This window comes from Pollicipes pollicipes, unplaced genomic scaffold (assembly GCF_011947565.3).
Source record: "Pollicipes pollicipes isolate AB1234 unplaced genomic scaffold, Ppol_2.1 Scaffold_4002;HRSCAF=4701_pilon_pilon_pilon, whole genome shotgun sequence".
Classification (NCBI taxonomy): domain Eukaryota; kingdom Metazoa; phylum Arthropoda; class Thecostraca; order Pollicipedomorpha; family Pollicipedidae; genus Pollicipes; species Pollicipes pollicipes.
In genome coordinates, this window is record NW_023596420.1 from 33,743,559 (window position 1) to 33,767,931 (window position 24,373).

At 52.1% G+C, this 24,373-nt stretch overlaps 1 protein-coding gene and 7 non-coding genes across 8 annotated transcripts in view; 3 read left to right on the plus strand and 5 right to left on the minus strand.

Moving 5' to 3' along the window:
• Nucleotides 1-24,373, minus strand: part of LOC119094404 (kelch domain-containing protein 2) — a 101,036-nt gene that overhangs the window by 75,504 nt on the left and 1,159 nt on the right. Inside the window, exons 2-5 of the mRNA XM_037217464.1 lie at nt 24,020-24,139; nt 23,840-23,926; nt 23,135-23,253; nt 22,298-22,514 (exon numbers count right to left, since the gene is read on the minus strand). Coding sequence (XP_037073359.1) covers nt 22,298-22,514; nt 23,135-23,253; nt 23,840-23,926; nt 24,020-24,139 — 543 coding nt within the window. The remainder of the gene's footprint in view (nt 1-22,297; nt 22,515-23,134; nt 23,254-23,839; nt 23,927-24,019; nt 24,140-24,373) is intronic.
• On the minus strand, nt 1,355-1,426 carry TRNAD-GUC (transfer RNA aspartic acid (anticodon GUC)). The gene has a single exon. It is a non-coding gene; the product is annotated as a tRNA-Asp (tRNA).
• Nucleotides 8,141-8,212, plus strand: TRNAD-GUC (transfer RNA aspartic acid (anticodon GUC)). Its single transcript has one exon. It is a non-coding gene; the product is annotated as a tRNA-Asp (tRNA).
• TRNAD-GUC (transfer RNA aspartic acid (anticodon GUC)) lies at nt 10,011-10,082 on the plus strand. Its single transcript has one exon. It is a non-coding gene; the product is annotated as a tRNA-Asp (tRNA).
• TRNAD-GUC (transfer RNA aspartic acid (anticodon GUC)) lies at nt 14,388-14,459 on the minus strand. The gene has a single exon. It is a non-coding gene; the product is annotated as a tRNA-Asp (tRNA).
• TRNAD-GUC (transfer RNA aspartic acid (anticodon GUC)) lies at nt 18,033-18,104 on the minus strand. Its single transcript has one exon. It is a non-coding gene; the product is annotated as a tRNA-Asp (tRNA).
• TRNAD-GUC (transfer RNA aspartic acid (anticodon GUC)) lies at nt 21,151-21,222 on the minus strand. The gene has a single exon. It is a non-coding gene; the product is annotated as a tRNA-Asp (tRNA).
• Nucleotides 22,024-22,095, plus strand: TRNAD-GUC (transfer RNA aspartic acid (anticodon GUC)). Its single transcript has one exon. It is a non-coding gene; the product is annotated as a tRNA-Asp (tRNA).

Sequence of the window (24,373 nt, forward strand, 5' to 3'; positions counted from 1 at the left end):
CGGCGAAGAGAGACAAGGGCCGAAAGCCTGCGAGACACCGCCTTCAACACTCCCTCATGTGTGCGAAATGGACTCGTCCATACCGATCATGACGTCAGAGGTTGAGTCATACAGCCAATGAGCGAGCTCTCCTAGCTTCGTAATACCGGGAAAATAATGAGCGTGCCGCACAACGTTTTGCGTTGTCCTCGAGCTTCGTCATTGTTTCAGTAACTATGGCAGTTGGGTCGATTGTGTATGGTTGGCATGGACAACTGCTCGCGAGTTGAGTGGTGAGTATCCCCGCATGTCACGCGTGAGACTGGGGTTCAGTTCCTTGACGGGTGGGGGGCTTGAAAACGTAGGACGGGCTTAACCTTCCAATGTAGATGTACATCGTAGCGTTCATCCTCATTCCGAGGTCGATGGCTTGCGTGCGGCTTCAAATCCCGACCGTATCGAACTCCTGCGGTCGTTGGTGTACGTTCAGAAGTAGTCGGCGTTGCGAATCCGTGCTGTCTTGGGGTGAGTAAACCGTCCATGAGGTTGTGAAATTGTTCGGGCTTATCAAATTATATTGGAGCTTGTTTTTTCTGGAGCAAAACAATACGGATCTAAAAATCTGCTTTGAAGCTCTCCCCCCCCCAATTCAGAATCCATGCAATATTAACCATCATGTTTTGTCTTCAACCTATTACAAAACGCGCTCAAATGTTTTCCGTTCTGTAAGGAATGTCGTTTTGTGTAAAACGTCCGTTTTGTTAGAGATTGAGTGCAAAGCGCAAAGGCAGACAGCTGATGTGTTCTGCATTGGTTGAGCCTAAAAGAAGATTGTTCGCCCGTTCATCATCAACTGGTTCAATGTGAAAACAACTCAGACACATTTGCGGCACACCCATTCGCAACACCGATGACTTCTAACCGTACACCAGCGACCATAAGAGCTCGATATAGCCCGGGCTAGAAGCCATACACAACTCATCTACCTCGAAATAGGAATGGATGCAACGACGAACATATATATATATATATATATATATATATATATATATATATATATATATATATGTATACCCATTTTGAGAGTGAGAGGATCTATATATATGTATATATATATATGTATATATAATGTATATATATACATATATATACATATATATATACATATATATATATATATATATATATATGTATATATATACATATATATATACATATATATACATATATATATATATATATATATATATTACACGGAGGAAAAGCGACCCTATCTTTATAAATCCCACCCCACCGGGAAACCGTACCCCGGTCTCCCACCTGACAGGCGGGGATACTCACCACAGAGGTGAAACAGTCCTCCCTTTACAAAACCCTCCCCGTCGGGGAATCGAACCCCGGTCTCCCGCGTGACAGGCGGAGATACTCACCACTATACTAACGAGGAGCGATCCGTGGTGAATCATACCCACAATCAGCCGGACTATAGTAACCGTGTCGTGGTCGTGGGGCATCCTTATTTGGAACCACTGGCGTTACCACGTGCCATGGGACCAGAACAAAATCAATCAGCGATAAAACTGCTTCGGTTAACAGCAGAGGCTAAACAGCTCCCCAGACAAGACTGCTTTTCGCACCACGGAGGCCACTCATTTCCATTGCAAGACAACAGCGCACTTTCGATCAGTCGTTGCCGAACGCTTGAAACAGACACAGTATACAACAGGCAGTATAATCCTGGTACACGCCTAGGTATGTGTGTGGCGCAGACCTGTCTTACGCCACAGGGTGAAATGTGCTGCCGTTGCTGCTGCTCATATGATGCGGCCAGGGTTTATGGGCATCGCAGTGAGAGGATCGGGCCAGCAAACCAGTGACGAAGGACTGAAAGGTGCGGCAGTGAAGCCAAGGCCAGGGCTGTCAGAGCACGGTGACGCGAGTGACTGACTAGCTGATGGGCAGGGTAAAATTTGGAGCGACATCGCAGCATTTGACAAAGTGTGACAAGACATTGAGTTATCATATCAACAGGTGCCGCTTGAAAACATTACATTGCCGGTGTCGAAACATGTCTCTCGCAAGAAGCCATAACAATGGATTTTTATAACCGTGTAGCCCACGTGTAGTTGTCCTACCTACAAAGTAGCACTCTTAGCTTAAGAAATTGGAAGTCATATCCATAACTTAATGAATTCAAATTATATCCAAATTCATATTCATGATTCAACAAAAAACTCAAAGACAAAAATTCAGCGCGCGCGACTGCGTTCTACGGCCAAGACCAGCGTGAAAGCTGATACTGACTGGTGTGATAGTGGTGTGATGCAACCGGTGCGTTAGCATGGATTATTACGGCACGGGATCCTTACCAAATCCGTGTTCTTTTGCATGGCATTTACAGCCTGGATGTCCGGACGAAACCAAACTGGAACAGACGCGACCATAAAGTGAGATGGAATGCATCGGACCTATTTTTGATTAGAACTTTTCAAGCAGGTCTTTCAAGCCAGTTTAGGATGTAAGACATTTACTCATTTTCAAGCATATACATAGATATTTACGAAAAATTTAGTGTCACCTAACGATTCGAGTGAGGCGAGCAGCAAAAAATATGATCACATACGGGTTTCTCCGAATATTTTTAGTAGATGGGTTGACGTTTTAATTGAAAAGACTACGGCGGGATTTCACTGAAGTCTAAATCTGTACAGGATCAACAACAGGGTTGTTGAAGGGAATCTTTGGATATAACGGGAGCAACATAGTAAGAGTACATCGACGTGGGGTGATTTGAAACCATAGCAGGGTTAGATTGGTGGATCTTCTTTTCTGCAAGAGGGTAAAATGCAATGGAAGGTGTCGCTTAATAAAACTGTCGGCAATTCCACGCTCAGCGTTCCTTCAACAACAAAATATATGTGTAGACAAGTACGCTGCCTGTCGAATCGATATGGTCATACCCAATTCTGACCGAGTTGTGGCCATGCCCAAAGTTTCTCGAAATTCCTCGGTGGTAAAACAAAATGGGTATGAGGGAGTTTACTTGGTGCTCCTCGCTGACGAGGTTTGGTTAGGAATAGTCGCATGGTCTGGTGCACACGAACTGGCAGTGGTAGTAAGTGGCAGAAGCCAGCAACAAAACCCAAGTGCGTTGGATTTTGTTAGGAACACTCATGTTTAAGTCATGCTATATAGCTTCCAGTTATTTAAAACTGCTGGCCCTGTCGCCATAATTTTGCGTCTTTTAAGAAATTTAGGAGGTGCTTACAAACTATGTCAAAACACTGAGTTGACACATGTTGTGACACACTCAGTGAAACATGTTGAGTTAAAGCGCAGGTGTTACAAATACAAATCTTCCAGGGTGCAAACGGCTGTTGGCTACTTTTCGTGCGTACAAAGGTGACAACATATAAACTGGCATGTCGACATCTACACCAATGCCATTCATGAGCCGTAGTTTCATGGGTTTCACTCATGGGTTACCCTTCCAGTTATGATTAACGCCAAGAGTAACTGCTGCCACCAGTGTAAATGAAATGGGTAAACCTCCATGACGGGAGCAACGTAGATGGGCAGCACCTGAGAGTAGGTTCTTCACTTCTGGTGGAGGCGTAACTACACCCATGGCATGAGAGTTCACAGCGTTTGTGTGTCACTCTTTACAGAACCTACAGCTGACAGGTTTAGCCGCCAGCGTGGGGTAAATTTACTTTTAGCACGTGTGCAAGACGAGAACATCAGGTCGTGCGTGGCTTTCCTGGGCTTACTCATATTACGTGGGACGCCGCTTCTGACGCACTTCAGGATGTGCGGGAAGAGTAACGATCGCGGTCTCAGTAACTCATGAAACGTATTCTCAAAGCACCCGCTTCGTCTAAGAACCACTCCCACAGCGCACAAAATGGCGACCTAAAACAGGACCACGCAGTTTCGCGCGGTAAACTTACACGTGAGCCAGGGGTAGGCTTAAGATAACGCGAAAGATCGAACTATGGGTGATGGCGCATTGTTGCCTGCTCTCATCCACATGTGGCTGGGAGGCAGATACTCTTCCGAGAGGAGAGCACCAATGGCGTGCCCGCGGTCCTGGAGTAGCGTAGTAGTGAAACGGCTTCACTGAAAGAAACAAGCGCCTCACTCCATAAAATTTACGAATCTGAGTAGTATATACAATTTAATCCCGAGAAGATCCATTACCATTATTCAATAACCGTGACTGAGTAGTAAACTATCAATGAAAATTATTCGCCGACTAGTATGCAATAATGCATTACTCATCAGAGATGAGTTATTCTGCAGACATAGGGGTAAATCTGCTTGCAGTGCGGGAGACCGGGGGTCCGATTCCTCAACGGAAAGGGTTTCGTAAAGAAAGGTTAAAAGGTCTCCTCTGTCCAGTGTGTACGCTCGGCGTGAAGTCCATACCCAACTCGAGGTCGATGGTTTGTTAAAGCAGTCTGGGGTGTATTCGCACTGACCCGGACGGCAAAGATTCTGTCTAAATATATCGTCAACGTCATACAACCGATAACGTTTGCGCCCATTGGTGTTCATAGCGAGAACGATTTTATGTGATGTCCCGTAGAATGTTTGCCGGGTGCGCATAATTTTTGTCCGCCACAAGGGCTAGATCGGAGTGAGGAAATGAGAGATGGCGCAATATACTCAGCCATTAACAGGTCACTCTACGTGTTCAAGAGCAGCCACGGATGATCAACATATGCCTGTGCATGCGAACACCATAATTTGCAGTTTCCATTGTGAAGAGCATGCGCAGTACTTGTAAAGAACACCTTAGTTTCTTGGCATGCGCAATTGCTGTCATGAAAGTTGCAAAGATTTACAAAGGAAAGGTGTCGCGCTGCAAACACATCGGACAAAGGTTCTACATGACACCACGTAGAATAGAACAGTCTTGGTGCGCTGCGAATACATTACCAGTCTTGGTTGCATGGAGTTCCATAGGTCGATGGTATGTGTTCGGACGCATTCGCTGTTTGCAAATTCACGCAGTTTTGGGATGGGGGAACATCAATGAGGTTGTGGAAGAGCTCGAACGTGTCCGAGAAGTTTCCGAGTTCGTTTTTCCTTCAACGAGCAGAAGCTAAGATTTCAAAAGCTGCTTTAGAGCCTAACCCATTACGAGCACTTGAAATATTAAAGCGTAGGCTTGGCTTTCAATCCTAACAATGTGGCCTAACATTCCCTCATGATGAAAGTAGCGCCATATGTATGGTGCCCAATTCCCATTCAGGCTGTTTTAGGGGGGATGGTTCACGTTTGAAGGTCCTGAAGCAAACGTCTGTTATGATGGAAAAAGCTCACTTATAACTACTGGTATACTTTTAAAAAGAAAAGACTGCTCTAGACAACACGGTTTCTCTGTTCACGAAAAATGCCACTCGACACGTCATTGATGAGACAGAAGTAATAGCCTGACTCCTCGGAGAAAAAATCAGGAGAATGGAGATATTTACCCGGTCTTTCTCCGAGGAATAAGGTTATTACTACTGTTTTATTTATGCGAGTAACCTTTATCGCGAATGCACTTAACAACTTTCGACATGTTATTGTTTGACTACGTCATCGTGCCTTCCACAACATTGCTTGAGAATCCATTGACAGCCGTTATATCTGGAAATCGTGCTCACGAACGCTAGGTATGAGCGACTCGACCAGCATATTTTTCTCGGCCGTCATCGCTGCATGGCGTGTGAAATGGCAGGATTTGAATGGGTTAGTATGACGTCATGAATGCCAACCTAACATTACAATACTTTCCCGGAAATACGTTCCCCATTTTCGTGAGCGTGTAGCTCAGAAACTAAAGAGCTTTAGCTCTTAAGAATGGCAGGGTTGTGAGCTGAACCAAAAGGTCTACAAGATGGCTATTCCACTTCAAAACCACATATACATGCGGAACACTCCCTTTAAGGTAAAACCTTTGGAGAAGTATTGCAGCATCAATGTTATTTTTTTCGGCAGAATGAAAATCATTGCGATCGTAAGCCATCATGAAATTGACACTCAGAGTATTTGAATGAACAAAGCATAACAAATGAAATTGACACGCGTCATTACTTTTAAAACAAAGTCGTATGCAGTCATTACCTATATACGGTCGTTATTTCTGGCGTAAGTGCTTGTAACGGCATTATTGCTACACGACAAAAATATTGTTTGTAAAAATCTATCCGTCACGACTTCTACTGCAAAACGTATGCAACCTCTAGGCGAACGGAACATTGATTCAAGTGGTATTACCCAGCCGCGGAGCGTAAGATGCATGGACACCTAGCAGGGGTGTAGAAGCAATTTGCATGATATGAGTCGATAATAATCGGGGAGCCGCTCCTGGATAATTCTGCATTTAAAAGTTTGTGGTGCAAATGCACAAAAATGCTGTGTTTATTACGTTAAGTTACTTTTGATAAGATATCGTCCTTGGCGTTTAAGTAAAGGCTGTAGTTTGGTAGCAGAATCTCAATAACGAGCAAAAGTTTTGAAGTTCTGTCATGTGAAGACACTAAAGCCTTATGCGAGTCATCGGTCAGGGGCTCACTCTACCCCACCTATGGAAGTAAGCAGTCTCACATTCGGAGCGAACCTCGTTTTATGAATTTTGGGGCAGGTTTGGCCGCTTTTCCTGCTTACTCTTAAACGTGTTAATGTCATTATTGGTAGCAACGCTAGTGTACCAACACCATGGAGTGGGCTGTTTTTTTTCGCCCATCCGAGTGCTCCCCCCGTTTGTGTGTGTGTGTGTGTGTGTGTGTGTGTGTGTGTGTGTGTGTGTGTGTGTGTGTGTGTGTGTGTGTGTGTGTGTGTGTGTGTGTGTGTGTGGTGTGTGTGTGTGTGTGTGTGTGTGTGTGTGTGTGTGTGTGTGTGTGTGTGTGTGTGTGTGTGTGTGTGTGTGTGTGTGTGTGTGTGTGTGTGTGTGTGTGTGTGTGTGTGTGTGTGTGTGTGTTTTGGTTGAGGCTTGACCGAGGAGCAAAATTACTGACGGACAAAATTTCCGTAAAAGTAATATCACTTACACTTAAAGAACATATCAGTTTTTGTGGCAATAATCACAACTGGGTACAGTTTTACGTATAAGCTTTGTCATTTACCATTAGTGTCACATATCACTCTTTCCAGAGGAGGTAATCAGACAGCAGTAAGTGAGACGTTGTCGGGGAGTCGACCAAAGAAATGGAATAGCACAAGTGTGTAGTACCGTCAGGTGATATCACTAGACCAGAGCAATCGAACGCACACAGTCACACTTCTTGCGCTCAATTATAAGCCCTTTTACACGGGTTTTTATAATATCATGGTATCACGCTACAGGCAGCCCGGCAGCACTTGTTTCTCGGACGTTTTCTGGCCATCAGCCAGTCAAGCCGTCTGCGGACGGTAAAACCAGAGAAGGTGAAGAGCAGGCACATCAGACCGCAGTGTGACGGACGTCATCGGCGTCGACCCACGGTGAAGCGAGTGTGCAGAGTTAAGCCTGTCAACGTTGTCAGGTCTCAGCGATGGGACAAGTGAGAGCTCCGACCCCGGAATAAAGTACGAATGGTAGTTGGCGGGCGGCTCACTTAAGTAGAAGCGACTAGTCAAGACGTTCGGCCAAAATAATATAGAACACCTAACCACGCTTCTGGGTCGGGCCTTCCCAAACAGCAGCGGCTGGTGCATCGCATTGGGTCATGGTTCTAGGCTATGAGCTAGTCAGTCACTCACGTCGCCGTGGTCTGGCGGCTCTGACCTTGGCATCGCTGCCCCACCTGTCAGTCTCACATCACTGGTGGGACAGCCACACCCTCGCCTCGTCTGTTTCTAGGCACGTGGCGTACGCTTGGATTATGCCCGGCCATGTGGTATATGTTGCGAACGTCAACCAAAGGCTGATCAAAATGACGTTCTTCAATGGGAATAACCGTCCCACGTTGTGCGAAAAGCAGCCTCGCTTTGGGAGCTGCTTAATGTCTGCTACTTAGCACGGCAATGTGGATGGTGCTAAACAAGGGTGTGATACGAGTGTGTCCACTGTGTCACATTTGCCTCCAACGAAGTATAGCTATTGGTTTAAGGAGTGCGGCAAGACGTTTACTGTCTGTTTATTGTAAGACGTTTGTTTATAGCACTGAGGACAGGTTATGTCCGTCCCCACTCCTCGTTAGTATAGTGGTGAGTATCCCCGCCTGTCACGCGGGAGACCGGGGTTCGATTCCCCGACGGGGAGGGTTTTGAGCATTTGCATCCAGAGATTAAAAGATTGGTTCAGCACTGGGTTGTCAGAGGACGCCATAGCTCCATTGGGTCACTTCTCATCTTTGACCTTGACATCGGTCATTATGTTGAAGCATCATCAGCGAATTGGCTGTACTAAATCGACCGGTGGGTACACTATTAGCATCTATCCCGCGCCTTTCGAGCACAAGATGGTATCTTCTTGTGGATGGATGGATGGTAAATTTGAATGGAATGGGGCCAACGCCTTTTGCAGCCTATTTTTTTACCATGCATGACATTATTAAGTTACTAGAATTCAAAGGCCTGGCAGAAATCATGTGTTCAGTTTCGCTTACAACACGCAGCGTCGCAATCCCAAGAATGCTCTCGGAGTATGGGATTTTCTGAAAACCATTTCCACAAAGTAACCTACCCGTTCAATGCCACATAGATTTATTTGATGGCGTTGTAAAGAGTATTCGTGTGCCGCGCTAGGGACCGGGTCAGAGGTCCGCAGTCTCTTGCTTGAACCGGTCTCCTGTTGGAAGCCGCCAAAGCCGCATCGTGCACATGTTTTGGGAGCTATCCGGGCGCATCTGAAAGCACCATTTACATAAGCACTTTAATCCGGCTTGGTATAACTTACCAGCGTAGATACCACAGTGAAGACCCATGCAGAGAGGTCGCCCGGGTTAACTCGCTCGCTCGCGTCCGTTGACACTAACGCCCAAAATGGCACCACTTTCCATCTGGTACCGGTGGGCTGAGATTCCAGCACTGAAGTCCGCGAGTAAGCAGCAGGCTGGCGCCTCCGCCCTCGTGTGTTGGAAGGACCGTGCGTCAATTTGCCGTCGTTTTGCGCACAGCCCTGCAATCTCCTCCGTGGCTGGCGCCGTGTGCGGCGACGCGCTCCTCGTTAGTATGGTGGTGGGTATCCCCGCCTGTCACGCGGGAGGCCGGGGTTCGGCTCCCCAACGGGAAGGATTTTATTCAGAAGACGAGTGTGTCGCCCCGCAAGACAAGGTAGGCAATTCGCACCCAGGCTTGGAACCCGTGTCAACGGGAACGTGTACGTCCCCGTCGGTTCATAACAATTCTTTCTACACCATGACCACAGCTGGTTGGTGGTTTTCATTGTGTAAAGTACACTCTTCGCATAACTTCCAGCATGCTTCCAGAAAACTTGCTGAAACACAATGCAGGGAGGTCGACGGCGCGATCGAGCTCGTCTAGTGGCGGAACTGTCGATGCGACCGCTTAATGCCCTCTCCGTCGGGGAATCGAACCCCGGTCTCCCACGTGGCAGGCGGGGATGCTCACCATTATACTAACAAGGATCGGAAAACTTTCCAATACTTACCTCACAACAAGCCGGAGTTCCGCAATCACTCGACGAATGAAAATGATCAAGGAAGCTGACAAACTGGACATGCTCTGGACATGGTCTAGCGGAGGGGCGAGACAGATGCCGGTTCGCTGTGCAGGGAAGATTTTGCACAGGTAAAACGGGTTTGAACGGGTAGACCAGGTGAAGTGATCCCCGAAAGGGGTAGATGGGGGTGAGTGATCCAGGTGCTATTTCTAAATAAATCTCCTGAACATGTACGAAAGAAATGCTGTCTGGCGTCTGCTGTTGACCACAGCAGTTTTGTTGCTGTTTGACTTTGGCTTGGGCCCCTTGAGAGATGCAACATTAATGACGCCAAATAAGGATGCCTCACATCGTGTCACGTTTCTTTTGAGGATTATCACTGTTTCTGCGGCTACAGCAATCTTGTCGATTGAGAGTATGGCGAGTGCTACTTCACTCCTCGTTAGTATAGTGGTGAGTATCCCCGCCTGTCACGCGGGAGACCGGGGTTCGATTCCCCGACGGGGAGCGTTTTCTTCAGGAAAGGGTAAGGTTATCCCTCCACAAGACAAGGTACCGTCAGTTCAAGCACATTCTATCAAAACCGTGGCCACAGGTGGTTGCTGGTCTTCATTGCGTGCAGCGCACTGATTGCGGCGTTTGCAGCAAATGCTATACATATATGTTGAGCGTTTTTCAAGCGCAGAAAGCTTCTTCCCGCCGTGGCGCGTAGCGCGGACGGTCCTGCGCACCTACGTGGGTGGGCGCGGCATCACCTGCTGTGAGCTTTACCTACTCTCACTGGCTTAAACATTACAGCTGAGCGGCTGTACCGAGACAGTTGGACAGGCGCACGGCATCGGACACAGAGAGAGTGAGCAGCACTATTCCGGTGTGATGCCTACCAATGACGTACCTAGTGTTCAAGAAAGGCCGCCCCTCGGGTACCCAATACTGACCGGTCACGACCGCCCGGCTCCGGAGCGTGACCCGGCTACCGGTTGTCCGTCTTTCGGTCGATGATGCGCTCTCCGAGGTTCACACAAGGCCTGGCCAGGGCCATCCTTGACGTGTGGGGCGACAGCCCTGCTATGCTGGAACCATGTGTCGTCTCTCAGCGTCAGTCTTGCTCATCAGCCTCCAGAAGGGCTCCAGCATGTTGATGTCGATGCTCCTGCACCGTGACGTACGGACCGTGGGTGTGGAGCGGTTTGCACATTGGAGGAAGGGTTACTGAGTCAGCTGGAACTGATGACGCGCCATGCCATCACGACACCAGGACCGGCTGCTTAGCCTTCATCTCTTCATAGGATATTGTGAGGCTAAACGCACGAAATGTGGCAGGCAAGGCCACATAGAAGCTAAATGCACGGGGTGGAAGGATGCCTGAGAAACTGGGACAACCTTTGTGATGGGAGTGAAGAGCATCAAGGGCGAGAAAATGAAGACCCAAGCCAATGGAATGGAAGTTGAAGCCTTGCTGGATACTAGAAGTCGGCACAACCTTATAAAGCCGATAGCAACGAGCCAGATGGCGCCGAATGTAGCCGCGAAGCCGACACCTTCGCTAGTAGCAGTTGCCAGTGATGTCGTCGACGGCGTTGCTGAAACTGAAATCGCGGCCGATGAAAGGAGGCCTACTGCTGAGCTCTCCATCGTATGGGTTGACCGATAACATCATTCCGGGAGTGCGCACCAATGATGACGTCATTGTGGAAGTGAGCGCCCTCAGTAAGCTTGGGATGCTGATAGAGTGCGGCAGAAGACATATGAGGATAGGACACGTCTCGGATGCCATCAGTCAGGTTCCAAGAGCTGTTCAGCAAAGGAAACGCACACGGCTGTATCAGGGGCGTAACAGACCAGATTGAAGCGAGCGGTCGTCCGGTCGCAAGCAAACTCTATCGAGCATCGCTGCACTACCAGGAGGCTGAAAAGGAACAGCTGAAGGATCTCTGTGAAAAGGGCGTCATTGAAAAAGGTAACCAGCGCCGTGCAAGTCCGAAGGTGGTCGTGAAGAAACCTGACAGGACCCTGCGATGCTGTCTGAACTACACTGCGCTGATCGACCAGATGGAGAAGCGTCCATTCTCAGTGCCATCCTCGAACAACATTATGGTGAAGCTTGGGGCCGGAAGATGGTTTACGAAACCAGATCTTCGGTTGGCTTACTGGCAGGTCGAGCTGGACCCTGAGACACGTTGTAAGACGGCATTCAAACTTGCCAAGGCTTGTTTCAGTTAACGGTCCTTCCGATGGGCATGCAAAGCTCCGGGGCAGTGTTGCAGAGGGTGCTGCACGACATTTTGGCTGGCTTGAACTGTGTGACGGCCTACGCTGGTGACGTCCGCGTGTGCAATCCAGAGGATGACGTGGAAATCCACCTGCAACCGGTCAAAGAGGCGCTCTTTTTTAGTGGGCCAATGCATGGCCTCTTTTTCCTTCGACGGCCCCAGTCATCTCCCAGGAGGGGAGGGGGGGGGGCAGCTACTTCCGGCTTAAAGCCAGACAGGGATTACATTAAACCGGCTTGTACTGTCCGGCGCAAAGCAAGGGAGAGGGAATTCCCAAGTTACGTTACGTTAATCTGGCTCATTTTTGTCCAGTGATCATAGCAAGCAGAGCAAACCGCCGCAATACATACTTTGTTTCACCACAACACAGCACAAATTCAGTACGCTCGACCGACGAGTGAGCGTCCTCAACGTCCTCTCCGCCAGGCTCCTCGAGTGCAGCGAGTTCTGTGTGTGGTGTCTGTGACGGCGGCGGCCTTCGTTTAGCTGACTTGTTGGCAACCTGTGCAATGCATGGATGGCGGACCGCTTCATGGCAGCTCCAGCGCCTTCAAGATGCGGGAGGTCATCTGCGTTTGGAAAAGTGCGAAATCGCAAGGAAGGCGATCAAGTTTCTGTGACATCAGGTCGGCCATGGGCAGGTGTCCACGCTGGTCGGCAAGGTGGAAGGCATCACAATGCGGTCTACGCCGACGACGTTCGAGATCCTCCTCCAGTATCCGCAAAGGAAAAGACACGCAGCGGAACATCTACGAGACAAGCTGATGGATCCTGTGGGAAACTACGATTTAGACGCCAAGTATCGTTCAGGTCAGGAGACACCACATGCGAATGCGCTGTCTCAAAGGGTGGTGTGATGTCTGGCCTGGCAAGTTTGGACGTCTGGATGTAGCAAATTGTGCATACACACGGATCTCCGGTCAGTTTCCAAGGTGGTTTCGCTACACTACAACACAAAACCAGGTGTCCAAACATGGTGATCTGTGAGGACAAGCGTTGGTTAATCGCCGCCCCGTTCAAGGGAGCATTTGCAAATGGCGGCGCTCATTTATGACGTCAGTCACCCATGGCCGAACGTAAGGAATCTGTCAGCATAGCTGCCGTGGACTTCAGACTTCGGCAAATAGCGGACAACAAAACGTCGTTTATTTATCAGCGAGTATTGCACCAGCGCGTTTTCAGTGTTGTGATATCACAAATCCTCACACAGGGCGCCGAACAGCGGCGGTAAGTCGATACGGACTAAGGCCCGCACGGTAAGTTACCATGTCACAGCAGCGCTGCGGCAGGCTCTGCCGCGCGCGGTACGGGGACGAGCCGACACCTCCACAGGGCGGCGGCGCGTCCACTGCGGCCAACGCGCGCACGTCCCCCCCCCCCCCCCCCCACACACACAACGGCCCCAGCAGCGCCTCGCTTCGTCCTCTCCAGTACAGGTACGGCAGGCGGGCCTGCGCCCCCGCGGCCGAGCCGAGACGCCGCTCTCTCACAGCCTCCAGCCGACCGGCCGGCGGCGCCGCCGTGCGAGGCGAGCCACAGGCGGGCAGCCGCCCGCCTCTGGCGGCGCGGCGCCGGCGGCGCTCTCCGAGATTCAGTGGCTGAGCGGACGCGGCGGGCGTGGCGATCAGCTGCCGGCGGCGGCCAGCCGCGCCATCACCCGGTCCACCAGCGGCAGCGGCAGCAGCCAGAGTCCGGCCGCCAGCTCGGCGCGGCACCGCTCCACCGTGTCCAGACAGAGCCTGCCGGGAGGTGAGCTCAGGTCAGGCCACGTCAGATCAGGTCCAGACAGGTGGGAGGGGTCGGGTACACCGTCGCCCATCGCGTCCGGTCAGACCCAGCAGACACAGGGGGGACTCTTGCAGACGTCCGAGAGGCTTTACCACGCTTAACGGAAGTCCAATACACGGCAGCTGGCGCCAAGTGTTGCAGGGAGCCACCAAACGTGCCACCCGGAATACAGCGGAGCTCGCGGTCGAAGAGTCAGGACAGACCGGGGCCAAGGGGCACCGGACAAGCCCCCTCTCTCACACACACCAATTGTGATCCATGGGAAAAATGGATCAAAAGACGAACAATGTCACAGCTCCCGTCAATCTTGGGTATCCGAAAGTTCCGGTCACGTCAACGCATTGTACCAAACAAACAGACCGTTGATCAACTCTCCGCGGTACCAAAATGGACCAAAATGTTATCGCAGCGCAAGATTTACCACATGGAACTCGTCTTCCATTGTGCCAGTGTTAAGGATCAGGCCTTGCATAACTATTGCAGCGTAACAAGATGGCTATTGGAAAATCGAGTCAGTTATGACGTGAATCGAAAGCCAAGAAGCGACGCTCTACATAGTTCAACGATTTTTCAGGTACCCCCCCTCATTCCACTCAGCATTCCTTCCTGGTTCATTGCGAAACGAAGATGCATCGTGAACGCTGGGAGTCTGCTATCGACACGAGGAACACTTCTTTGACGGTGGAAACTGAGCGAGGGCCGTGATGCATCGCAAATGGGGAGTGCACGCCTGGGTGCGACCGCTCAAAAGCCTCCCCGTCGGGGAATCGAACCCCGGTCTCCCGCGTGACAGGCGGGGACACTCACCACTATACTAACGAGGACTTGTGCAGAGAGCCGGTACACCAGCTACGTGGGACTACAGGATTGTGTCGCTACCGAAAAACAGAGCCTACTGCTTCCAACACACGCCAATGACAACGCTGGCCTTCCGCCTACTCGCAGACTCCAGCGCTGCAATCTAAACCCACGGATACCGCACAGAAACTGGTGTCTTTTAGCGCATTAGTGCTAACGGTCGCGAGCTTACAACCCGGGTGACCGCTCTGCAGGCATCTTCACCGTGCCATCCATGCTGACAAGTCATAACAAACCGAATCACCGGCATTATATCCATGGGGCTTTCAGATGCGCCCGCATTGCTCGCAAAACATGCGCGCAATGCGGCTTTGGCGGCTTCCAACAGGAGACCGGTCCAAGCAAGGGACTGCGGACCTCTGACCCGGCCCCTAATGCGGCACACGAATGCTCTTAATAGTTAGATCATAACTATAAAGATCAGTGCCGCATAACGAACCTATGCGGCACTGCACTGGGAGCAACCCTTTCGGGGGCTCACTAGTCCCACCTCCCCGTCCGACTTCAGCATCACGGGCCCACGGCTGACGCGCATGTCATGGCCCGGTCGTCAGAAGTCCCTAGCCTTCAACACAAACCGAGCCGTCATGTCAGCAGCCAGCAGAAGAGCCTCGCGATTGCAGATTAAACTGCAGATGACATGTCAGCTCGTGTTAGTGTGAGGGGCCTGTGCCGACGTGTCCGACAAGGCGTGTCCGGCCGACCCTGAGCGCCCAGGTAACACAGTCATTACATTAGCTTCAGCGCCACGCCACCAGACAGGCCATCTCCAGCCGCAACCAGCGTAATTAATCCTTAACACGAAATGTCGCGGCGGCATGCCTAGAGGCACGCGTTGCACGCCTGCTAGTATACGATACCGAGACATTCGCTCTCCCTCATTACTGTAGAGGCAAATATCGGCGCTTATCACGGGACGGGTCAGGTTCGGCTTGCTGGAGGCGGTGCGCCGGTGTCGTTGCGCTCAATGACGGGGTCGCACATCGGCGTCCCACGAGGACAGTTTGCTGGAAAACACGCAAGGTGGCAGCGCAGGCAATTTGCGCACGCTCTGAGCGTCAAATCCGCCAACGGTCCGACAACGCATGCTGTACAGCATGCGTGCACCGTTACCGCGATCTTTCAGCCGGAATCTCCAGCGTTCCCAGGCGTTCAACTCCTACCTACCAGCGCGCCAGTGACGCGCTAAACTGATGAAGTCACCTAGATGGCGCATCCCAATGCCTGTCGTTACAATGCGCAAGGTCCCATCAGGAACGGATCACTCTTCACACGCGCTAGCGTGGGCAGGGCGGGTGCCGCAATACCAACAGCTCTCAGAGCGTGGTGCAGCAGTGCCTAGCCATGCCGCCCGCCCAAAAATTTATCGGTGGAGGAATCGAGCCCCGTTATCCCACGCAGCAGAGGGGAGTGCTCACGAATATACTACCAAGGCCCGGTTTTGACAATGACCGAGTAAGTCCTTGCGCGCCTGCAACGCTTCCCTCAGCCAATGAAAGGGCTCAAGTGCATGCTAAACCTCCATGCAGTCACCGTAAGCGATCACAATTCGGAACTATCAAGGAGGTTGATCTCCGTCTGCGACCAGGATCGGGGTTCCAGGGATTCTCCAAAGGGGAATTCCCCATCGGGGTTCAGGATTCCCCAACGGGGGGATTTCAAGCGGTTGCATGCAAGATACGCGGTCATCGGTTGCCATGGCACGCCAACCACCCACCGCTTTATCTCTCAAAATCTGCATTCGAGCAAGAAGTCCACGTATCGAGAACCTATCCGCTGGGGATTATTTCACCATGCGCAGGATACGCGCGCCGTCTTATCAAAAGCAGTCGATGAATGGATTAGATCTACCGGAAAATCCTGGTCGTCTGTAGAACGTTAAGCCAAGCTTCGCGGAACTTCCGCTTTGCCAGCAAATTCCTCTTCATGCTGCAATAGTTTTACGCCTCGTGAGGGTCCTGTGGGAGGCAGGCACCATATGGTGATACTTTCATTATAAAATTACTTTAGTCCATATGAAAAGAAGCCTTTGGAACCGGTATCCGTACGCTTAGAATCGCGCTGTTGTCGAGGACGGACGTGGCGACGAACAGTGATTCCATACTGAGGACGAACCGTCCTACCTTCACAAAACCCTCCCCGTCGGGGAATCGAACCCCGGTCTCCCGCGTGACAGGCGGGGATACTCACCACTACTAACGAGGAGCGGCAGCCCCCGACATCACCAACGACTGATGGGACCGCCGCAGTCGCCCAACCAAATATTCTCCATAAGAATGTTACAAACCTGACGTCCTAGCACGGCGCCCTTATTTGATACCATCGATGTTACCACGCTCAATGGGCCTCAGCCAAAACGAAACGACAGCAAACGCTATTTCGGTAAGCAGCAAGGATCGCACAGTTCACAAGAGAAAACTGCTTCTTGAGCCATGTGGAAGGTTCATTTCTATTGTAACACATCATCACTTCGTTCAGTCATTGGCGGCGGGCGTCTGTAAACTGTCACACATGACTGGGTAATCCAAGTACGCGTCTAGACGTGTGCCAACTGACAGGAGCAGGTCCGGATTTTTTTAAGACCGCGGGATGAACTGTGCTGCTGCTGCTGCCATCCCCATAACGCGGCCAGGGTTTTCAGGGCACCACGGTGCGTGGATCGGGCTATCAAACCAGTGACGTAGAAAGGCGGGACAGTAATGCCAAGGTCACGGCTGACAGATCACGGTGACGTGAGTGACTGACTAGCTGATGGGCAGGGAGACATTTGGAGCGACATTTGACACTCGAATGACTTGATGGTGATACACTGGAAAGACGAATGACAACGTATTCTTACGCGGGAGAATACCAATTGGCATCTTTGCAGCTCTATTCAAGGATAACAGTTGCACCCCTTGATTAGGTCTAACCTTAACGGTCAACGCCTCGCTTCCCGTGAGCACAGTTGCGAGTAAACCCGCCTGTCATGCGGGAAACCGAGGTTCGATCCCCCGACGGGAAGGATCTTAACCGATGCATCCAGAGGTGATATCACTGTTCGCGCCCAAACGCAGACTGCTCACCCCCTGCATCTGCATCGCGGGAAGTACTTCACTCAGGCATTCTTCACAGGCATTAATCTTAGCGGTGCCACTCTAAGTAAACATTGCGGTGCGTGGTATGCCGGTCGCACACGTTATACGATGCAGCAAATGGATTGGAGCTACCGAAAAGACCGTGGCTGGCAATGCGAGAAAAACTTGTAATACAATTTTTTCCCCAATTCACAAAACTTTCGCTCTTCCAATTCAGACACTTATCTCGCACATTTTCAGGAACTCTGCTTAAAGACCAGTAGGACAACTACTACGGGCAGCTACTAAGACCGTGGCAGCTACTAAGTGGCAAACGTGGCAGCTACTAAGACCACTGTCATGCCTAATCTTGTCGAGATGCCGACTCCTCGTTTATAGGCAGTGGTGAACATCATGCGTGTTTGCGATGGACATGGCGCCAATTGACAACGTGCAGAGTCACACCCGTCCTAACACAAAACCCTCCCCGTCGGGGAATCGAACCCCGGTCTCCCGCGTGACAGGCGGGGATACTCACCACTATACTAACGAGGAGTACCCCATCTCCAACCATACCCACAATCGACCCGACTGCCGTAGTCACTGAAGCAATGACGATGTCCGAGGAAAACGTGACACGTTGTGCGGCATCCTTATTTGGTGTCATTGGTGTCACAATTTACAAGGGACCCAAGCAAAATCAAACAGCGGTGAAGCCGCTTTGATCAACAGCAAAGGCTACACAGGGACGCTCGCCACCACACTAACCAGAAGTGACAACGCTTTTTAACCCAACCACACACGCACAGACTGCCGCACCACCTTATCCAATGACGACGCTCGAGAAGGTCGCAAACTGGATACGTCTGTGCGGCATCCTTATTTGGTACTACGCTCAACGGGCCCAGCCCAAATAAAACAGCAGTGAAACCGCTTTCACAACAGCAGATAAGAAAGCTGCCAAGGCGAGGTTGCTTTCCGCACCATGTACATACTCCGCTCCCTTTGTAAAACAACGCCGCCTTTTCGATCAGTTACTAGCGGACGTTTCCAAACATATCGCATGGAAGGGTCATCAGGGGAAGGCTAAGGTACGTGTAAGGTGCAGACCGCAGTACTAGACACCACGGTGTGAAACGTGCTGTTGCTCTTCACATCACGCGAAAGACAGAGTTTTCAAAGCGCGAGGATGGGGCTGTTCCACCAGTGATGTGAGACTGCAAGTCGAGGCGGCAATATCAATATCACGGTTGCCAGATCACAGGGATGTGATATTTCAGTAGATGAGCGACAAGTAGAAATATGCACTGATATCGTGTCATCCGACTGCGTGGAAAAGCGATGTCATTTGAGGGGAGAGGAAATAACATTCTTTAGGTATATTTTCATGAACTCGTGTGCCAAATAACGTGGAATCGTGCAACCAGGTCAACCTTAACGGGTTTTATCCCGCTCCTCGTTCGTACAATCGTGAGTGTCTCCGCCTGTCACGCGGGAGACCGGGGTTCGATTCACCAACGGGGAGGGTTTTAGTCAGTTGCATCCAAAGAGGCGACCAACGGTCGCGATGCAATACGGACCGTTAACCTCCCTGCGTCTACCTTCCAACAAGTTCTACCCGTGTAGACAGACCTGGCGCTCTCTGTAATACGTACACGATGTGTGTGGTATGCGTGCAGCACACAGCCCTGCGCAATGCGATGCAAATGGATTGAAAGTGAGTAAGCAGATGATTTGCGACAAACTCCCTGCTTTACATTACGACGCTCACTCTGCAAAAATCCTTTTCAAGCTGCAGTAATTCTGAAAGTTTGCACCCTAACACTAGCCCCAATGGGAAACCGGCACCAAAGGCGGCTGCTTGCCATGAAACATTGTAGTAGATTTTGAGAGGGATCGAACACAAGGCTCAAGGGTGAATACTTCATGGTTGGGCTTCAAAACAGTTTCTGAATTCCGCACGTTTCATTCGTTCCAGAAGAACGACTTCCAAAGCTTCTCCCATACGCGCGAACTGTCACAGATCGTTGACATTCAGCTCAGACAGGACCCATTTCCGTGCGCTAAACTGCGTACCTCAAACTGAGGAGGAGGTTGCGCCGAGCACCACAGGTGTATGCTAACCCTGCCTTGCCTTTACAAAACCCTCCCGTCGGGGGAATCGAACCCCGGTCTCCCGCGTGACAGGCGGGGATACTCCACCACTATACTAACGAGGAGTTGCTACACGCCCAATCATACCTACAATCGACCCCACTGCCGTAGTCACTAAAACAATGGCACTACTCAAGAAGGACGTGATACGTTGTCAGGCATCCTTATTTTGTGTCATTCATGTTACAACGCCCAATGGGCCCCCGGCCAAAATCAAACAGCAGCGAAACAGCTCTGGTCAACAGGAGAGGGCTAAACAGCTCCCAGGCGCCTTTTCGATCAGTCATTGCCGGACGCTTGCAAATGCACGATATACAACATGGACAGGGTAATCAATGTGTACGCCCAGATGCGTGTAAGGCGCGGACCAGTCTTAGACACTGAAGGGTGAAAGCAATACGTCCTCTCGAAGGAGCAAAGAAAGTGCAAACCCAACCACCCGTTTGTGAATGTGGTGGTGGTGCTGCTGCCGCTGCTGCTCATATAAGACGGCCAGTTTTTTTAGAGCGCCGCGGTGAGAGGGTCGGGTTATCAAACCAGTGACGTAGAAAGGCGGGACAGTAATGCCAAGGTCAGGGCTGTCAGACCACGGTGACGTGAGTGACTGACAGGCAATGAGCACGGAGAGATTTGGAGCGACATCGCAACATTCGTACAGAGTGTGGCAAGAATTGACAAAGAGGTTGACCGAGGGTGCTGGCAGGAGGAACGACATCATCATGTAGGCGTGTGGGAGGACGCACTTCTTTCCGACATTTTCTGGAACTCTGTTTACAGATAACAGCTGGGTCACTAAATCACGCGTTCCCGTAACGAGGAGAACCCAACAACTCGCTAGTACATAACGGTGAGTATCCCCGCTTGTCACACCGGAGACCGGGGTTCGATTCGCTGACGGGGAGGATTTCAAGCCGTTGTATCAAAAGATACGATCACGTGCCGCGATCCGACACGGGCTTTCTGTCTATCACTCCCCCCATCCCCCCCCCCCCATACCCAATCTCAAGGAAATGTCCTTCACGTGGACCGGTAACGTATATGGCAATGTCACAATACTTATGACATGCGTTCCGCACGTTATAGGAGGGCTGCCACGATTGACGGCATGAAGACAAACCGGAGCTGGGAATGCGGAAATTTGCGTAATGTTTTTCGATTATCATGCTGCCGTGTATTTCACCATAGTGTAATGACACAGATTCAGTTTGGGCCTCACAAGGACCGAGTACAGTATGGTTGAACTTTCACCGTAAAAGCGTTAACAAAGACCAGTAACTCGTTCTCGTTCCAGGAAGAAGTCCTCTGATCAGCTTGTGAGCATAACTACGTTGCGATTATTTCCGGACACACCTCAATGGCTATCGGAACTCCACACAACAAACCTGGATTCCGTGTGGATGGACCAAGCAGGCAACGGACAGAGAATCCGTTGTACCTGTACAAAATCCTCCCCGTCGGGGAATCGAACCCCGGTCTCCCGCGTGACAGGCGGGGATACTCACCACTATACTAACGAGGAGTGAGGACACCCACAACCTTACCAACAAACGAAGGGATTGCTGCAGTGCCTTAACCACTGACGATGCTCCATTGGAGATGAATGTAACACAGTGGACGCGCTTCGTATCACACTCCTTGTTTAGCACCATCCACATTGCCATGCTAAGCAGCAAAGATTAAGCAGCTCCCAAAGCGAGGCTGCTTTTCGCACAACGTGGGATGTTCATTTCCATTGTAGGACGCCATTTCCGATCCAGTCATTGGTTTAACGTTCGCAGCATATACCACCCGACCGGTGGTAATTCCAAGCGTACGTCATGATGCTACGAACGGGCGGGGCGAGGGTGAGGCTGTCCCATCAGTGACTGTGGGGACTGACGGGCGGAGGCAGCGATGCCAAGGTCAGAGCTGTCAGACCACGGTAACGTGAGTGGCTGACTAGCTGACAGGCGGGTAGATTGACAGGCAGGTGATTGGCAGGTAGATTTAACCTGACATCGGATCACTGGGCACGGTGAGTGGGACGACCGCGTCATTTGACGTCGGGGAACACTCATTGTCGGTATTTGTATGAGCTTTTTTCCTAGATAACAGCTAATCGCTTCATCAGTCATTTTGAAAGGCCTTTCAAAATGAATCAAGGAGCAGCATGAGCAAGGGAAAAACGCAACACCTACCCACAAAAGACGCCACAGAATCATGTCTCTACCCCAATAAGGCCATTTCGTTGTCAGTTGAGAGAAGAGGGCTGAAACTCCCCAATTTGAAAACAAAACTTCGCCCCTATGATAAGGTCTACTCCCAACGGCTACCACACCACTCCTCGTTAGTATAGTGGTGAGTATCCCCGCCTGTCACGCGGGAGACCGGGGTTCGATTCCCCGACGGGGAGCGTTTTGGGAATTCGAAACTGCGTGGGCCTGGATAATAAACCCACGACTACGTCAACCACCACAGACGCTGCCATTCCACCCTACACATACTGCGGGACCTGAAACCGACCTTCACTTTCAGATCCACCGCAAGACTCCCTTCAAACCTTCGGCCCCCCCCCCCCCCCCCCACTGCAGCCAGTGGGCGCGCTGACACCTCACCTGAGAAGGGACTTTGGCGTGCGCTGGATGACCACCACGCGTGAGGCGAAGTGCGCGGGCCGGCGGGCGAAGATGCTGGTTTCGAGGCCGCCAAGCACGTGCACCTCGCCGGGCGCGGCCGCAGCCGCTGTGTGCCACATGCGCACGGCCGGCGCCGGCAGCCAGGAGTGCACGGATCGCCAGCGTGCTGCGTTCACCTCGTACACCCACGGGTCGTCTGGGGGGCGGGGCGGCGCGGCGCCGGTCAGGGACAACCCTCGCACCGGGGGGGGGGGGGGGGAGGGAGGGGGCGCTGGAGCGTCCGGAGGTTGGTGGGGAGGGGGCCGCTGGCCCCTGTCACAAATGCGGCCGGACAGGCAGGTCGCGGGTCGGGACTGAGTGTCGAGGGGAGGGAAGGGCTCGGCGCCGGACGCGGCGACACTGCGCCCACGACGTGGACAGTCACGCACAAAATGGCATTGTCCACGGCGGGAGGCAAACTCGCAGGTCACCTACACCAACCCGCGTGGCGGAAGACCGCATGAGCTGCTTCACGATTACAAAAGGCGACCGGGACACGGACGGGACCGTGCCGCCCCGCTCTGACGCCGACACTGCGCACGCCCTCCGGTGAACACAATCGCCTCCCGCGGTGGCTCGCGGGGCAGCGCCAGCGGCGGGAGGTGCTATTGTCGCGATCCAGGACGGTGTGTATGTCATTGTGTGGTTGTTCGAATACAAAACAAGTAGAAATGTAAACGTCACGATGCTCGAAAATTAATAAAATGTGATGAAGCTAAAAAGGGAAAAAACAAAACCCGCCTCGGGGCGGACGGCGGACGGGGACGCGCAGCTCACCGAGCGGCTCGTCCATGTCGTTGAAGCCGCCGTAGATGAGCAGCTGGTCGTCCAGCAGCGGCGTCACGCTGTGCCAGGAGCGGCCCTGCGGCAGCGGCGCCGCCGGGTCGGCCGCCTCCCTGCGGCACCGCACCGGGACGGGACCACACGTCAGGGCGCCGCACAGTTAACGTACACTCCGCACAAGCCCCACCTGACGGCTACCAGAGTGCTCTTTGTCAGCACCTCCGTGTTCCGGAATAAATTCGGAAGCGTGTCCCAACTGCAGCCGCTATGGTCATACAGACGCCTGAGACAGCACGCGGCGAGTTATCTGGAGCCGAGCCAAGCTAAATAAACTAAATAATCCGTATTATAAATGTTAGTTATAAATGTATAAATGTTAGAGCGGAATGGAAGCAGCTGAGTAACAAATGCCCAGCTCATGAAGGGTAACGCTGCAACGCCGTTTTTGTAGCACAAAGACCTCATGTGACCATGGCCTTCCGTCGCGATGGGGACCCACACGCGGAGGCGCGGCATGCTCCGACGCTCCCGTGGCGAGGCATCGCCGGACGTCTCAACGGTGCACCACTCAGCGGACTCCAGCGCAGCACCGACCTTCCTCCCACCTAGCCGGCGTTCACGGCGTAGCTCCGCCCTCGCTGCTGAGGGGCGCAGGCGGCCCGCCTAGCGCCCCTACCCCTCCCCCTCCCCGCGGCTCACAGGTGCGTCCAGTGCGCCGTGTCCAGGTCCAGGCAGTGCAGGTCGTTCAGCCGGTGGCCCATGCGGCCGCCGAAGACGAAGAGCCGGCTGCGCAGCCGGGCGGCGGCGTGGGCTGCGCGCGGGCTGGGCGGCTCGCCGTCGGTGGCCGGCCACTCCCAGCGGTCGGCGGCCGGCACGTACCGCACCAGCTGGTTATTCCAGCCGCGCCGGTCGCCGGCGCGCGGGTCCACCGTGAACGTCACGCCCGTGTAGTCGGTCACGTGCTCCGGCCACGGCCCGAACCCGCCGAACACGTAGAACCTGCGGCGGCGGCGCCGGCCAACAGTCAGAGGGTCGAGCGCTGCTGGCGATGGACGAGGCGCGCACGCTGCCGGTCGCTTCCGACCCAGAGACGTCTTCGCAGCAATTCAAGGTGGCCATCTCTTGTCGTCCGGACTCTGGAGAGGAGTAGCTACTCACCAGCCGATCTCAAGAGGTCGCTGCTTTATTTCCCGTCACGCTCCGTGAAAGGCTATTACGACGATCTAAGGGGCA